The 15,936-nt window shown below is 41.4% G+C and overlaps 1 protein-coding gene across 1 annotated transcript in view; it reads left to right on the top strand.

The window, feature by feature from the left end:
* The window catches only part of LMO7 (LIM domain 7), a gene marked incomplete at its 5' end in the record, with an annotated part of 135,132 nt that overhangs the window by 56,033 nt on the left and 63,163 nt on the right, over positions 1–15,936 (top strand). The window contains one exon of the mRNA XM_084274716.1: positions 5,584–5,690. Within this exon, the coding sequence (XP_084130842.1) occupies positions 5,584–5,690 (107 nt within the window). The remainder of the gene's footprint in view (positions 1–5,583; positions 5,691–15,936) is intronic.

Below are 15,936 nucleotides of genomic sequence, written 5' to 3'. Positions count from 1 at the left end.
AAAATTTTGTTGCTAGGCACTGTAGGTAGTGAGGGGGGTGTTTTCTTTTTTATTTTTTTTTTGGGCCTGGAAATTGAAAACAACTTCTGGCACCAAATCATGGACTGGATGATGCTGTAATACTTCCATGCAGATATGTTTCGTAGTCTTGGGATCATCGGGTGCCACTGTGAAACTACATTCCCATCCTTTCCCTCAATACTCTGAACCCCCCCAAAACCCAATGAAAAGCCCAAACAGAGCTTGAACAGTAGTAGAAATAAGAGCTTTAACTGAAATATTTGCATAGGAGACAACAGACTGGCTTCAGCTATTGGCTGACGCAACCAGGAATAACAGAAAAACACCATGTTAATTAAATTGTTTTTCTCCCAGATGCCAACTGGATGGGAAGATGTGCTGTAACTTGTACACCTAAGAGATCTCACTGTGTTTCGGTGCATGCAGAGGGTTTCAGAGAAAACAGTTAACTAGGGAGAAGACAGGCGTACCACACAGCAGGACTGCACCCTGAAGACAGCATATGTATTTACACACTTGTTTAATATTCCTGCGCCACCCAGATAATTATGATAATGAGGGATTTATTTTTTTAATTAAATAGCAGCTTTAATGTACACACCGATTTTAGTGTGATGCTGCTTTGCACGTAAGTAGTCAAGATGGTGTTTACATGTTCTTATATGGAGACCATGTTTTCTTAATTGTGTTTTACTTTGTGGTCCTTTACTTTAGAGATTTTAAAAAATTACTGTATGTTACCCACTGTACATCCCTTTTCAGGTTTTTTGTTTGTTCTACTTAAGGTCAACTCTTTCTTGATCCTTTTTGCATATCTACTGTCTTTTTTCTCTCATTTCCCAGTTGCATGGGGTATTCTTCCCATTTTAGAAATGCCCTTTCTTTTTCCCCTGTGTTTTTTAGGTGTTGAAGTACCTATGTACTTCCCCACCATGACCTCACCAGTGCTTATATAAGTTTATTGTCTTTTTCATAGTGCAACATCATCTTTGTCTAAAGTTCCTGCCGTGGTGACATACATTAGTAGCTGCTACAGGGGCAAACACAGCATCGCTGCTAGTTGTCCCCTCTAATTACTTGCTTTGATTATTTATTTATTTTTAAAAGAAGGTGTCCCTATTCTCATGTTTTTCCATAAAGTGGTTGGTTTTTTTCTTCATTGTGGTCTGCAGGATAACAGTGGGAATGAGGGGCCCTGCAGCAGCAGCCTTGCTCATCCCATCCCGCTCACCTAGGAGCAGAAACAGTGCTGAAGTCTGGAGAGGAAGGACAGGGAAGCCTCTGCTCTTTCCTCTCCTCATATCTGTGAGGATGCAGGTGTGAGAAAGGTAATCTTGCCCTGGTAGGATGCTGAAAGGAGGCCACAGACCACAGTCTCACCATCAATATGGGCATGGCATCTTGTTTCCTTCTCAGCATTGGTTAGAGGGGGATGCCTTAGCGACAGGCAGAGGGAAGGTTGCATGGACAGCAATGCCCTGTGGGGGCCAGAAAGACAGGCGGATGCCTTGAGAGCATGTGGCATCTCTTGCCATTTGGGGGAGTGACAGTATTTAAATGCCTGCCTGTGGGTGACCTGCTTCCCGCTGCCAGCTCCGTCTCTCCCGTGTCCTGGCTCTGCAGAGCTTTTGGGTGCGGTTTGCTTTGAAGTTTGAGGCAAAACCCCAAATGCTGCACGATAATCGCTCTACCCAGTCAGCGTTCCGTGGCGCGCGTTTCATCTCGGTCTGTACGACGTGTGGGAAACCCAAGCCATGCTGGGAGCATCTGAAGGGCTCGGCTGTTTTATCATGCAGGCACCATCTGGGGAAGAGAACGGTCCCCGCCCCAGTCTCCTTCCACCCTCCCCACCCCCTCTAGCAAAACACTTAGAAGTAGTAATAACATACCAGCAATGAATTGCACTTGAATTTTGTGGTTAAGACTTCAGGCTTTATTTTTGTTGTCATTTAAGACCTGTAATTGTATGGTGCTAACACCAACTTCAGAAATGCAATGATTGAGCTCTGCATTAAAATCACATAGTTGACGTTGTTCATGTTGTCTTAGTCCAGAAGCTTTCTCTCTTAATGCTCAGGATCCATGTGTTTTCTGCGTAATGGTGTTCTGCCTGACTCTGGATCTTTACTTTCAGACTGGGCAGCTCTCCTCTCCCAATCTGGTGTTGCTCCCCTGCTAATTTGAATCTGTTTTAGAATTTAAGTGGGCTGTCCTCCTTTACAGGGACTGGGAATGCCTCAGAGGCAGAGGGGCTTGTGCACACAGGCATGAAACCTTTTTTTTTTCCTCAAGCATGGTGCTTGGGTGACTCGTGGTCACCAGGAGATAGGCCTGGTATGTTGAGCTTCTTCAGGCTTTTGAGGCCTGAATGTTTAAAAAGAACCTTTTTTGCAGACTGCGAGTTGATTCAGATTGTAGGAGACCCTTTGAAGCTGGAGTGGTAACAGCCATTAGACTTCTTAAAGTACAGTTACACTGGTAAAAGGAATAGCATGATGGCTTCTATATTGGAGCGCATTAATCACCGAACAATGTTCCTATTCACATTTCTAATAATAAACCTAATTTGCAAGGTTGATAGCTTGTAATTTTTTTCCTGCTTCTTTCTGTGCTGCTACTTAAAATTCATTTTCAGGTTCATTATACTGGTAGAGTTTAAACCAGCTGATAGCTATTTTGAGACCTGTAGCTTCAGTGATTTACTACCATGATTAGGGACGGTCAAGAATTACTTGACAAGGACAGCATTTGGAGCTGCTGATTTGTTGAAATTATACCTTTTTGTGTGTGTCAAAAACCAAACCTGAGCAACAGCTTTTTGGGTAAGCTCTCTTGATGCTAGGGAAGGGGTGTGTGTGTGTGAATTCCAGGCTGGTGTTGGGCCAGTCACCTGTGAAAGGGCAGGCATAATCAAACTGCTGGCATGGGGGAAGGCAGATTTTTGAACTTTTTTTAAATCCTTCATGCCAGCAAGCACCATGACTAGCTTGTGTTCTGCCTCCAATGTCATACCCCCTGCCCGTCCCCCATTTCTGAAGGTCTTCACTCACATCGGAGGTGATGTTCTGTGGGCCAGTAAGTGATCTTACCTATCAGGAGGCTGATAGTTGATAGGTTTAATTGTTGTGACACCTTCAAAATTAATTCTCTCATGCACCAGCAGTTTGGTGGTTGTGCAGCAGAGCAGTCACTGATGAGCAACTCCTCTGCTTTGTTTTTGTTGTGCCAGGGGTGTGGGCAGCATCCATTTCTCTATCTCTGACTCTTCTTCCTTGTTTACCTGCACAATGGGCTCATTTTCTTCAGGTCAGTTTGGGAGTTTGCTCTGAGTTCTGGTAGCTGGTCAGACTAATTGAAGCATGCTGCTTGGGTCAGTTTTGGTGTCAGTTTGTGAGTTACTCTACTCTGTTGCTTTCTTCTTTTGCCTCACCAGCCTGTTTGTTGGACTCCACAGGCCGTAAAGACCGGGACCTGATAGCTACATGATGCTTGTTCAGCCTAGAGAAGAGAAGGCTGCAGAGGGACCTCGCTGCAGCCTTCCAGTATCTGAAGGGAGCATACAAATGGGGAGGGGAATCAACTTTTTAAAAGGGTAGACAATGGCAGGACAAGGGGGAATGGACTGAAATGAAAGGAGGGAAAGTTTAGATTAGATATTAGGGGGAAGCTCTTTACAGAGAGAGTGGTGAGGTGCTGCAACAGGCTGCCCAGAGAGGTGGTGGATGCCCTATCCCTGGAGGTGTTCAAGGCTGGGTTGGATGTGGCCCTGGGCAGCCTTGTGTAGATCCTGGCCTGGAGGTTGGTGTCCCTGCCAGTGGCAGGGGGGTTGGAACTCTGTGACCCAGACCATTCAATGATTCTGTGTCTGTTCCTCTTCTCACAGTGGGACCTTAGCCTGTGTGTGTCCTCTTCCATGCAGAAGAAGCAGTGCCTTTCCAAGTCTTCAGGGTTTTAGTGCTAATGTCACAAATATTAATTAAACTGACACATCTAGCCAACTTCCCCTGTGTGGCATGAAAAGGAAAAGCAGGGGAAGGAAAAGTGAAGTGACACCTACTGAGGTTGAATCCCCAACACAAACCTCTACGCAGCCACTCATGCAGGCAGCCCCTGGCAGGAGCTGGTGCAGACTCATGAGGTGAAGTTGCTTTTCCTCCATCCTTCCCAGCCTCATTCACTTATCTGCCATCACATCGTGTCCCCTGTCATCATTGTCGTGTGTCAGGCTTTGGTGCGCAGCCTTCACAGCGTGAGGTGCTTGGGATCTTTCGGATATGGTAACACGGAGCCTGCAGCCTGCACGAGGAATACCTTGTTCAAATATTTTCCTTGAATGAAGGCATGTTTACAGACTGATAAGAAATGCTATAATCCTAGGGACCTTCAAAACAGAAGGTTGTTGGGATTTTTGGGCTGGTGGTTTTGGGGTTTTTTTGAAAGTATTTGTTTTGCTTTGTAAAGTCTGTATTAGAAGGAGCTGTTTTCTTTGTGTATATCTTTAAAATAATTTTTCAGTGGTGGAATAATTGTTAGATCCAGTGAGTATATGCCAAAAAAAAAAAAAAAAGAAAAAAACGAGAGTGTATTAAATTACTTTTCCATACTGTGTAACTCTGATACCAGTACCTTGATTTACAAACCCTTCGAATGACGGGGCTTGTGTGTAGCTTGTGAATTGAGTAACTCTGTGTACCTTTTCCAGTGGCTTCCAGCTGAAGGGAGCAAGTGCGCAAGAGGGCACATTCTTCTGTTGTTGATAGCATTCCGCCTTAACGAGAAGGAATTTCTTGACTATTGCCTATTGTTTATGAAGTGGAAAGAGATCACAAGTTGTATAATCTCTCGGTGTCGTTGGATTATTCTTTTTTTGTGTGGGTTGGTGTTTTTCTTTTTAAACCTTGCTCTTGCTGTTTAGTTGATCTGCAGCAGGTGCAGCGAGTGGGTGCTGTAATACACAGCACCTATATGTTGTTATATGTCAGTGTCAGCTCGAGGGGTAGGTTGAAGAGGAAGGGGAGGAACACAAAAGAGAGAACCCCCCCCCCCAAGTGAGGAAGCAGCAGAGCTGAATGCAATTTGGTTTCTGTCTCTCTGGAGCTTTGCTCAGCAACCAAACCCAGACTCCAGGTGCAGTATTCTCTCATCGGTCTGTGAGCATAGAAACAGAGCGTCCCTCCTCTTCGTCCTCCCCTGCCAAGAGTTTCTGGGTGGTGAATGTCAGTAGCTGGAGTTATTTTTAAAGGCAAGAGGTGAGGCTTGTCGTGCAAAGCTAGGAAGAGGGCGTTTGTTTGCTGAGCAGAGCTGACATCAAAGTGGAGATTGCTGCCTACTGGCTCGCCACTGCCTTATGCCAGGTAATCTTTAACGGACCCTCAGTCATCGGGATCGCAACCCAGCCTGCCTGTGTGCGTGAGAAACGACCTATGTTTATGATCCAGAAGATTGCCTTTTCAGTATTATTTCCGTGAGCTGGACTTTGACATTTAAAGGCTGGCACTAATCATCTTGCAAAACCTGCTTAGTGCTTTTAACTAAGCAACTGCTTTCTACTTCTCTTCGCAGGATAATATAAATGTTTTTCTGAAAGCGTGTGAAAATATTGGACTGAAAGAAGCCCAGCTTTTTCATCCAGGAGATCTTCAGGATTTGTCCAATCGAGTTACAGTCAAGTGAGTTTTGTGGTTTTTGGTTTTTCTTTCTCTCCTTTTCCCTCTCAGCTGTTTCACATTCTTTTTATTATTTATTTATTTTAAATGTTTGCCTATGGAATATTCTTCTTTTAGTCTGGTAGAGGCAGCTCTGAATACTGTGCTGAGGTTTTAGGCATTGGTAAGGCTGGTAGCTAAGATTGTACAAATTTAATTTAAAAAACTGAAACAGTATTATGCCTTTCAAGCAAACTAATTCCTAATGAATATTTACACCATTTAATAGCTGAGATGGAAGCTGTTATTTTTAAACTTGAGGAAAATTTAACTGTTAAATGGTATCGAAGACATGACTTCCCTTTATGCTTTGACATTACTGATGCAAAATCTGAGAGGCTGAGGTGGTACTTCTGATATGTCCCTGAATGGCTCTGAGGCTCTGGTGTGGTGCTCCTAAACGACCCCCACTCTTGCCCCTGCAAACATTTATCAGGTGCAGGTTACCAAATGTCACATCCCCTGTCAAGGAGCGTGTGTGAGTGTGTGTGTGTGTGTGAATGTATGGATTTGCACAAAGGGTAATTGTCACTTTTACAGAGAAAAGAGTTGTCCTGTGAAATAGCAGTGGTGTTAGTCCTGAAATTTGAGAGTTCACTGCTGTGTTTCCTAATACAAGGCTTTTTACTGGTTTCTGAGAGATTCAGGTGGAGCTTTACTATATAGCCACTTGACAGCTGTTTTGAGATAAATGTGTCATGGAAAAACATTGTCTCGGGGCATCTTGTTTTGTTACAGTATTAGCCTTCTATATTACAATGGTACAAATGCTGAATGTATTGTTCCATTTCAAAAAAAAAAAAAGGAAAAAAAGAAAAGCTTTAGAGTGAATTTTGCTGGAAACCTCTCAGGTTAAATGTTAAGAATGATTCCTGTCTTAAATTGCCAGTTTTATCGAAGAGGAATTAGGCAGTAATCCTTCTGTAAACACAAGGGGAAAAAATACTGTGAAATGACACATAAATGCTTTAATTAGAAAGAAATCTCTTGTAGGTGGATCAGGTGGTAACGTGTTGACATGCTCTCTGCCCGGTTTCAGAACTGTTTTCAGTCCGTACTGTTCTGAGGTCTGATACTTGAGATGGCAACATGCTTTCCCATCTTTGACTCATACCCGAAACATCATTTCTCACTAATGTGGTGTTTAAGGACCTGGCGCCTTTCCAGGACACCAGTGTTCTCCCCACTTGGTTCCTCTGTCATGCCAAAACCCAGAGGGTTGGTAACCTCTGCCGTGCTTTAGTTAGCCGCAAAAGCCTTGCTAAAGTTATTTTGGTGGAGGTTTACTCCCAGGGTATAGCTGGGAAGGGTTGGAGGCACTCAGGACTTGGTCTTCAGCAGCGCCAATAGCGACAGTCTGAAATCCCGGGGAGGTCGAGTTAGCAAACTGTTGTGCAAGGTATGTTGTCCAACTCGTCTCTATGTTAACTGTGTTGTCCAAGTGAGGTCAGCCATGAAATTCATCCAGTGGGTCAGTAACTAGGGTTTTTTGGGGTCCTTTCAGCTCCACTGGTCCCTTCCCAGGTCCACAGGCAGATGGGGGTTTTACATCATACCTACTTGGCAGTGGATTAATTAGTGTATTTTCAAAAACCCAGATTAAACTGTTGAGCACTTCTTGCAGACAGCAGACCCAATGGGTCTGGGTTAGAGTCGAAAGGGCTGCCAGCATGTGTAGCCATGCTCTTTTAATTTCTTGCAATAGAAATTTGATTTTCCACATGTTACATATCATATGACAGTCCCACAGTCTGTGTAAAGCGCTTGCAAAGTAATTCAAAACTTCTGTATCTGAGCATGCTGTACAGTGGTTACCAAACTATGCTAGCACATTTTGACATGTTTAAGAATTTGAGGAGGAACATGAGGGAAGCTTTATTCCAAGAAATGAAGGAAATAAGTTATTTGAAGATAACTTTCTCCATTGAAAAGATAGTCACATGTCATTTGATTGCCCCGAAGGCAAGCTAGTCTTTAGAGGGCTTCCAGAGTGCGTCATACGTATGTTGGGAGAGAAATGCTGTCTGATCAGGAGCCTCATCTGATCTATTTTTAAATTATTATTTAACAGAAATCAGTGATTTAGCATATTCAAGCTGAATTACAAATTTCTTCAAAACTCTTACAATGCCAGGACTTAAAATTGCTTCATGTCTCGCATCTGCATTATCCTCTGTTAACCTTGGACTTGGCATTAAATCATTCCTTGTGACAGAATGAAACTTCTTTTTCTTTAAAAAAACCCCAACACATAGATATGCTGATTTTATACAAGATTGCATTTCATTTTTGGCTTTCTGGCATTCCTAAGCAAATTCATTTTGCCGCTGTCACCTGAGGCAAACTGCCCACATCTTAAACCAGCTGCGATAGGTTGTAGGGGATAACATTAAACATGTGCCTGAAGCAGTGTACATTTTCACACCTCGGTGGTATTCCTGTGTGCTCTTTACCTCCCCAAAGTAGATTAAACTGTTGCTTGAACAGTTGCTTGTTCAGGCTGGGATGGCTGAGGATGGTGTGCTTGGTAGTGTTACAAACCACTAACAGTTTGATACAGGTCTGTACTGCCTGGCACTAAGAAAATGCCTGATTTGCCTTCTGTTTGGAAAATAGATAAGAGGAAGGTACTTTAAAAGGGTGGGTACGCTCCGGTTGCTAAGGAGGGTGTAATAGTTGTCATCTTATGTCAGCTGTACCTCATTTCTCTGTGTGCTCGCTGCCACACAGTCTCTTTGCTGGCAGAGCTCTGTCTTTCTGTCTCATCAATGATGTTACATCGTTAAGAAATACCAGACTTCGTACTTGTACGTCGTGTAATGTCCTTGTGTCACCTGGGCCGAGGTAAAGACCCTGGGTTCCTCGTGGTTTGCCAGAAGCTGTGCTAAGAAAATAATCTTCCTACCTGGTAAGGAAGTTGCAACTTTCACTTGTATGTTGTTTTCTAGTGCAACTGAGATGGTGCACAAGCATAACGTGAAACCCTCCTCTGTAATTACCACTAGTATCTGGGACGGGAGAGGCAAGAATCCTCTTAAATATCCAGACTCTCTGTTCCAAGTGATTATGTGATTATCCTTTTTGGAAAGAAAAAGCTCCTTAAAATTTTATTGTTTAGAAGTTTGTGTGAAGAGGGCTGGCTGAAATTACTGGTTGCTGTTCAAAGACTTGCAAACTTTATGCTTCGCCAGATCAGCGATGAGATTAGTTGTCGGGTGGTGTGGAAAAATATACTGGCATGGATGTGTGGGGTTTTTTTCTGCTGATGAAAATGGGAGTGTGGATTAATGTGTGAGACTTATAGTTCAGTCTTTCTGTAAATCTGCAGAAGTTATTGCTCGACAGTACAGTACAGTAATGTGTCATGTGTTCCAATAAAGATTATCCAGATGGATTTCTTCCTTGCTTACCGTGTCCAGCAGTCATGTGCGTATCTTCTTCTATGGCTAACTGTGTTTGTCAAGGCACATCTGTCCCTCTTCAGTTCTTTCAGCATATTTGATTTTTTTGGCCTAGGTTTTTATTATTTTTTATCGGAGGAGATATTACTTTAATGCTTCGCAGCATGGCTGTTTTGGATTTTTGGTTTGGTTTTTGGTTTTGGTTTTTCTTTAATACTAGTGCAAAGTTATCTTAATATTTCATTTGATTTCTTTTTTAGTTCTATCAAAGTAAGACTGTAATATGAGCTTAGCAACTCTCAGTTGTCAGCACAGTTACTATTTAAAAACGTTAAGCACTTCCTTACCCAGCTCTTTAGAGATGACACACCCAGTTGTTCCCAGCTGTGGAAGGGTTCCTAGTGAAATCGTGCCATGGAGTTAAATGTCGAGAGTTTCAGTTCTGGTGGAATTTATCCCAATTGTCAGTTTTAAAGGAGGCAGCCTGAGCAGCCAGACAGCAGAATTAAAATTTGTCTTTCAAGCAAATTAATTCTTCCATCTGATAAAACCCCTCTAATTCTGTAAAATGAGGCGTCCATATAAAGATCCTCAGGAAATGCTATTAATAAATCCAAGCAAAGTTGGGTTAATAGAGGGACATACTAAACTAAGAAAAAAAAAAAAAAAATGTAAATTATGAAGCACTTCACTGCCTTAATCCTAAATACCGGGCCCCTGAGTCCCAAAGCTGAATTTCTACTATATTCGTTTCATTCTTCAGTAAAATATAAAATTGACATATTTAGCTTCTATTGGTATTATTACTACAGGGCTATATTTAGAATAGGTCTGGACTGAAAGTCAAAAACTGCCTCCAAAGATAGCTGGAAACATCTCAGCACCTTGCAAAACTTGGTATTTGGATAAGGTCTTCAATTTTCTGTTGCTCTTAACTTTTTCTCCTATTCATTATCAATCCTCTATGCTAAATGAAGTATAAATCTTACGAAGCAAACGGAAAACCCTGTCAGAGAAGTCCTGCCAAAGTGGAACTGAGTGCATACATGATAGGAAATAACGGAGCTCTCAATCTAACATTTCTATCTTCTGAGTAATTTTAACTTATTAATTTAATATTACTTCAGCTCAATTATTTTTCCTCATTTCCTAAAGCAAAAAGCAACCCCAGAGAAATGTGAGTGTGGTGTTTCCTGTAGTGTAAAGCACTATGTAACTAGAACCAGCTGGAGAGATGCAACAACTGTTATCTGTCGTGTTCATCCTTGTGTTCAAGCATTTCAGAAGCTGAATGTTTGAGGCAGGTTTTCTATTTCAGTTCAGAGATAATACTTTCTGAATTTAAAATAACACCAAAAAAAAAGCTGTTCAGAGATTAGATGCATTTAAAATAAAGCTTGATAAAATGGAGTAGTTGCTAAGTGATGCGGCTGTAAGCATGTGCTCTGCAGCTCCTTATCCGTCAGGAGCAGGATATGTTTCATGGAGGTTTCTTATGATTAAGTAAGAATTAGTGATCATATTAGTTTATGTTGCTGTGATAATGTTAAGCATATGTACAGAATCACCATCTGCTGTATCTCAACCATTGTCCCTTACTAAATGCCCCTCTCCGTTCAGGGGCTGTTGAAAAGGAAGCCTTCTAGCATCAAGCTAAGCCAAACCCAAAGCATCCTCTAGCACAGACCTCTTATCCTGCAATTCAAACCCCAGTGACACCTAGCACCTCCTTTCAGTGATGAAATTGCCTCAGTTGTCTTTCTGGACACAGCCACTAAATGTGCACATAGAAAAGGCTTCCCTGAAAATCACAGTGAAACACTAGTGGAGAGGGGTTGAATGTTGCATCTAGCTCAGATATGCTTTCAGTTCTTCAGTAGCTTCCAGTTCCTCAAGGGGTAGGAAAATAACTGTAGACTTAGTTGCTAATTAGAAAAGAGTTTTGTGGTTTGTTTTGGGTATTTTTTTTAAGTTGATGGCTTCTCATGACTTCCATGTTCTTCCTGTCTAGTCCTGGGGAATATGCCAGGTTTCCTGTTTCCCACTCAGGATGCTTTATTCTGCAGGGTCAATGAAGGCAAAGTGAAATTACTAAGTGATGAATGTTACCACTGTCAAATAAATCACTGAAGAAAACAATCTGCATAGAAACCACTGAAAAGATGGTTGTCTTGTCTGAGGGTTTGTTGTCAGTGATCATAGCAATTTTGTCCTTGGAGAGCTTGACTTGTAAAAGCAGTACCACATCTCAGTCTTTTGAGGAATTTTTTTAAGGTTACTTTGCAAAGTAATGCTCAGCTCTTTGAACTGTCTGACATGCAATTCACCTAAAACCTTGAGATGCTCTTTTGGGACTTGTATCCTGTATTGTGCATCAAGAAGAACTGGCATATTTTCTTCAAAGGAAGCAGAGTCAAATACTCTGAAAATTGAGATTTTTGGGAAATTAAAAAGAAAAAGCAAACAGTTTGTGGACAGGTAGGTCAGAGTTGGTATTTATTGTTGACAATATTGAATATATAGTCAGGTCTTCTTCCACATCTAATATATTTGCAGAATTACTATATCTTCTTCAAATTTTTTCTTGCACAAGAATTCCATGGTTGTAATAAGAGTGCAGGATGGAGCTAAACCTGAATTTGCCGTGCGGCTTCTTTCCAAGAAGTACACATTTTAATGATTTGAAAACTCTAGTTCTGATTTGGCTTCAAAAAAAAAAAGCAAAAAAAGCAAAAAAAAAAAGCATCCAAAACATAGAACATGGTACCACCCTTTCCTGCCTTTTTATTTTGTGTAGAATAGAAAGCTGTTGACTGGACAAAAGCCAAGTGCTTCAGTGCTAGGAGTATGATAGTCCAAAACTTGTACCTGTGTAAGGTCTCCAGTTTATACCTGTGTCACTGAAAAGTCAATTACCCCAAAGGCTTGGGCATAAAGGTCAAAGAAACTATTTTTCTGATCAAGTTGAGATGAAAGAAATAAAAGACAGCTTTTGGTCAGTTTTGAAAGCTGAAATGCAAACCATTTAACCAAAATTTAATTAGAACAATGAATTCTGGGTTGGGCACTTCTTTTTTTTCCCCTTTTTCTTATATCCAGGGAAATAACATTTCTTACACATGTGGTTGTAATAGGCTTTTATTGTGGTAACTGAGTTTCCTAGTGATACTTCCCTTGAAATGGAAAAGTGCAGCACCCTCACTTCAGAGTAACTCTAGAAATGTTCCTGCGACTCTGTAAGTGTGGAAATTTTCTTTTTGCTATGGGCATTTTCATAGAAAGGGGTATTTATAGCAGCTAATCTTCCCTGGCATAGCCAGCGTTCTTAAAAGTTGAAGTTGCTCTGCTTATTTAGGATATAACTAATTATATCATGTGTTTTGCATGTTTAACGTGTAGGCAGAGGTGACAAAAATACAGTGCGTTTTATCAGTCTTGTGAAACTGCTGTGCTTAGTATGAAAGATTCATCCTTATGTCGTTAATTTGCGTTAAGCTTTAAATCATTCCAGTAAAGCAGTTTTAGGCAATAAAATAGGTTCAGACTTTGGACCATACCTGCAAGAAACTTAGCTCCAACTCTTCAGTATAAAGTCTATATAAAGTGTTGGGCGTGCTGCTATTTAATCTTTCGACTTTACCTGTGAAGTTTCTGGTCATTAAGAGAAATATTTGAGATTGCTGATTTTTTTTTCTGTTGAGTAATTTAACAGTTAACAATTTATACTTTCCTTATGGGCTTATACTCTTGATAGTGTTTGTTTTTACTGTTTATTTTGAGAGATGATTCTGCCATAAAGATGAAAACCTTCTGGTGTTGTATACCTGTACCTACAAGTATACAGAAAGAGTCTGATCAAATTTGGAAAAAAAAAAAAATGTTTGTGTGTGTGGTAGTTGTTTCAAGAGCAATTCAGGTATCTCTAGCAGCAGAGATATATAGCCTTATGTTGGAATTGAAATAGTTATGCTGAGAAACTGAATTATTTGATGAATTACAGTAACTTTCTGCTGAAAGATGTCAGTTTCTTCAGTGTCCTCATTTTTGATCCTATTACATTTTTAAAATTGTCTCTGGAATAACTTTTGGTGGGGTATGAAACCATTATTACAAAAGGCTTTTGCAATACTTTTTCAATGCTCTTTTGTGTTAGAAGTGTCTCTAACCTTTCGAGATTCCCATGGGAATCCATCTAAACCTTAGTCACCCAAATTCATTTGAAGCATGCATATCAATCCCTTAATGTCCCGGGATTAAATGCAGTTTATAAAATAATGCAGTAGAGGGAGGAAAGCAATTTGGATGAGTAGCACTGAGTTCTGAAAGAAGGTAGAGAGAAAACCTGCATTTTTTGGTAGTGATTCATTTGTTATTTTTTTTAATATGAAAAAAGTGCATGTGTTTGAGGTTGGAAGTTGAAGGGCTTCTAAAAGGAATAAGCTTGTGTAACCTTAATATCAGGTATAGAGAATGTGTATGCAAGTTCACTATCTTATTTTTATTGTATTTTACCAATAAATTGCTGAAATTCACTTAGCTTTTCGGTATGCAGACAGCTGAGTAGGAAGAGCAGTACTGAGGGTGGGGGGAGGGAGGAAGCTGCCTTCTTGAAGTTTTCCATGGATACAGGAGTTTGTTAACCATACTATGTAAATAGAGAAAGCAAAGCTGAACACTGTATTGACAGTTCTGGATCTTACTTTATACAAAACCCTGATTTTGGCTACTTTTATTCCTCAGCTGTGATTAATACTATTGTTACAGAGATCTCATTGCTAATCGTTATTACTCCTTTGTTGGAGCACTCAGAGCAGCATTAACAGGTTTGCTGCAGTGAGTACTACAGAATGTCATTACTAATGCAATAACAAATTCATGTATTTTTATAAAGCATCTGGCAAGAGGGTTGCAGGGTTGTTTTCATCTTGTTGCAGACACCAGTTAAATGAAATCGTGTCTTACTGCATGATTAGAAGGCAAGAAGGAGCTGGGGAGAGGAATGAAGAGTGCTAGATGGCAGCCAGGTTTAACCACACAATGGCACGATCTCGTCAGGTTTCTTTCAAATGATAGAGATCTGTTGTCCTTAAACAAAAGGAAAAAAACCCCAACAACAGCAAAAGAAAACTCAACTGGAGAACTCTTCTCCAGACTAAAGGAATTGGGTGATCAAGCTCCAGATCTCCAGCCCCAACCACCCTGGTAGTCTCCACTGAACTTGCCCAAGTTTACCAATGTCTTTCCTGTGCCGAGGGCACCAAACTGGGGACAACAGCATTACAGATGTGGCATAGCAAGCATTGAGGAGAGGAGGGATCATCAGGCCCATCAGCCTTCTGGCCACAGTCTATTTCATACAGCCCCAGGTGATGTTGGCCAACATTGCTGGGGTCTGCTGCTGGCTGACCTTCAGCCTAGCAGGACCCCCAGGCCCAGTTTCCCATGCCACTCTGCCATCACAGGGGCTAGGTCCATCCTAGAGGCAGGACTCTCAGACTTTGTCCTCCTTCAGTGTTGTGAGGTTCCTGTAGATCCAGTCCTCCCAGCAGCCCTACCCTCCGGCGTATCGACTGCACCCTCCCTGCACTCCCATCTGCTTGAGGAGGGAGCGTGGTATCAGAAACTGACTCAGAAGGAAAGTTTGAAAACTGCTGCTACTGATGGCTGGGACTAGAGTAAGAGTTGACTAATGTGAATGATATTTCCTCTTTCCTTCTAGAAAAAACGTCCTGCAAATGTAAATACGTACACACCTTTGAACCCGCCGTGTAGAGATATACATCAACTGACGTGGATTCCACTGTGTTATAGGATAGAATATTTAACTGGGGTGGGGAAAGGGAGGCTAAGTTCAAAATACTTCTGCTTTTGCAAAGGCTATTAAATTGCATGCAGACAGACACTTGTGTCCTGTGAATAAATGCTGAAATATGCTTGATGGATTTATGGTGTGGTAACGTATTCTTTTTAACTCTGACCTTGTGGCCAGCCTCTTTTCAGTTGTCTGTGGGGACAAGACAAGGGGCAATGGCTTCAAGTTGGAGCACAAGAAGTGCCACACCAATATGAGGAAGAACTTTTTAACAGTGAGGGTGACAGAGCACTGGCACAGGCTGCCCAGGGGGATTGTGGAGTGTCCTTCTCTGGAGATACTTAAGACCCGTCTGGGCGCCTACCTATGCGACCTGTCCTAGGGAACCTGCTTTGGCAGTGGGGTTGGACCCGATGATCTCTGGAGGTCCCTTCCAACCCCTATGATTCTGTGATTCTGCAGTTCTGATGTTTGTGAGATGCTCTCAGTTGTGATTGTTTTCTGGGGTGAGAGACGTGCTTGGTAAAGCACTAGCTAAAAATGCCCAAATGAACAGAAGACACAGTATATTTATATATAGTTGGACTTGAAGATGCAGTGTACTTTGATCAAAGATTTGTGCAGTTAGGTGATTACTGTGCAATTCCACAAACTAATCCTCATCTGTCCAGATTTACATGTGTCAGCTCTTCATAGTTAGTTGTAGCTTATTTTTTTTTTCCTGAAACTGAGCTCTTTTTTACATATGAAATAGAAGAAAAACTTGGGTTACTGAAGTGAGAACAGGAAAATCGGAACAATTCTAATATTTTATTAAAAAAATACCTGTTTTGGAAGAGCTGATGGTACTCAGGCCTGAGGTAATGGACCTATGAGTTTTGAGAGAGCCTTCTGAAGGCATCTATTCAGTGTTCAGTGCCAGCCCAAGGGAAAAGAAAACAAAAAACACCCACAACAAAAAATCCCAAACACAAAAGAAACATCAAAAATATAAATA

Source organism: Gallinula chloropus (genome assembly GCF_964237585.1).
Source record: "Gallinula chloropus genome assembly, chromosome: 1".
Classification (NCBI taxonomy): Eukaryota; Metazoa; Chordata; class Aves; order Gruiformes; family Rallidae; genus Gallinula; species Gallinula chloropus.
Note: the sequence above shows the minus strand (reverse complement) of the source record. Positions and strands in the feature narration are given on the sequence as shown.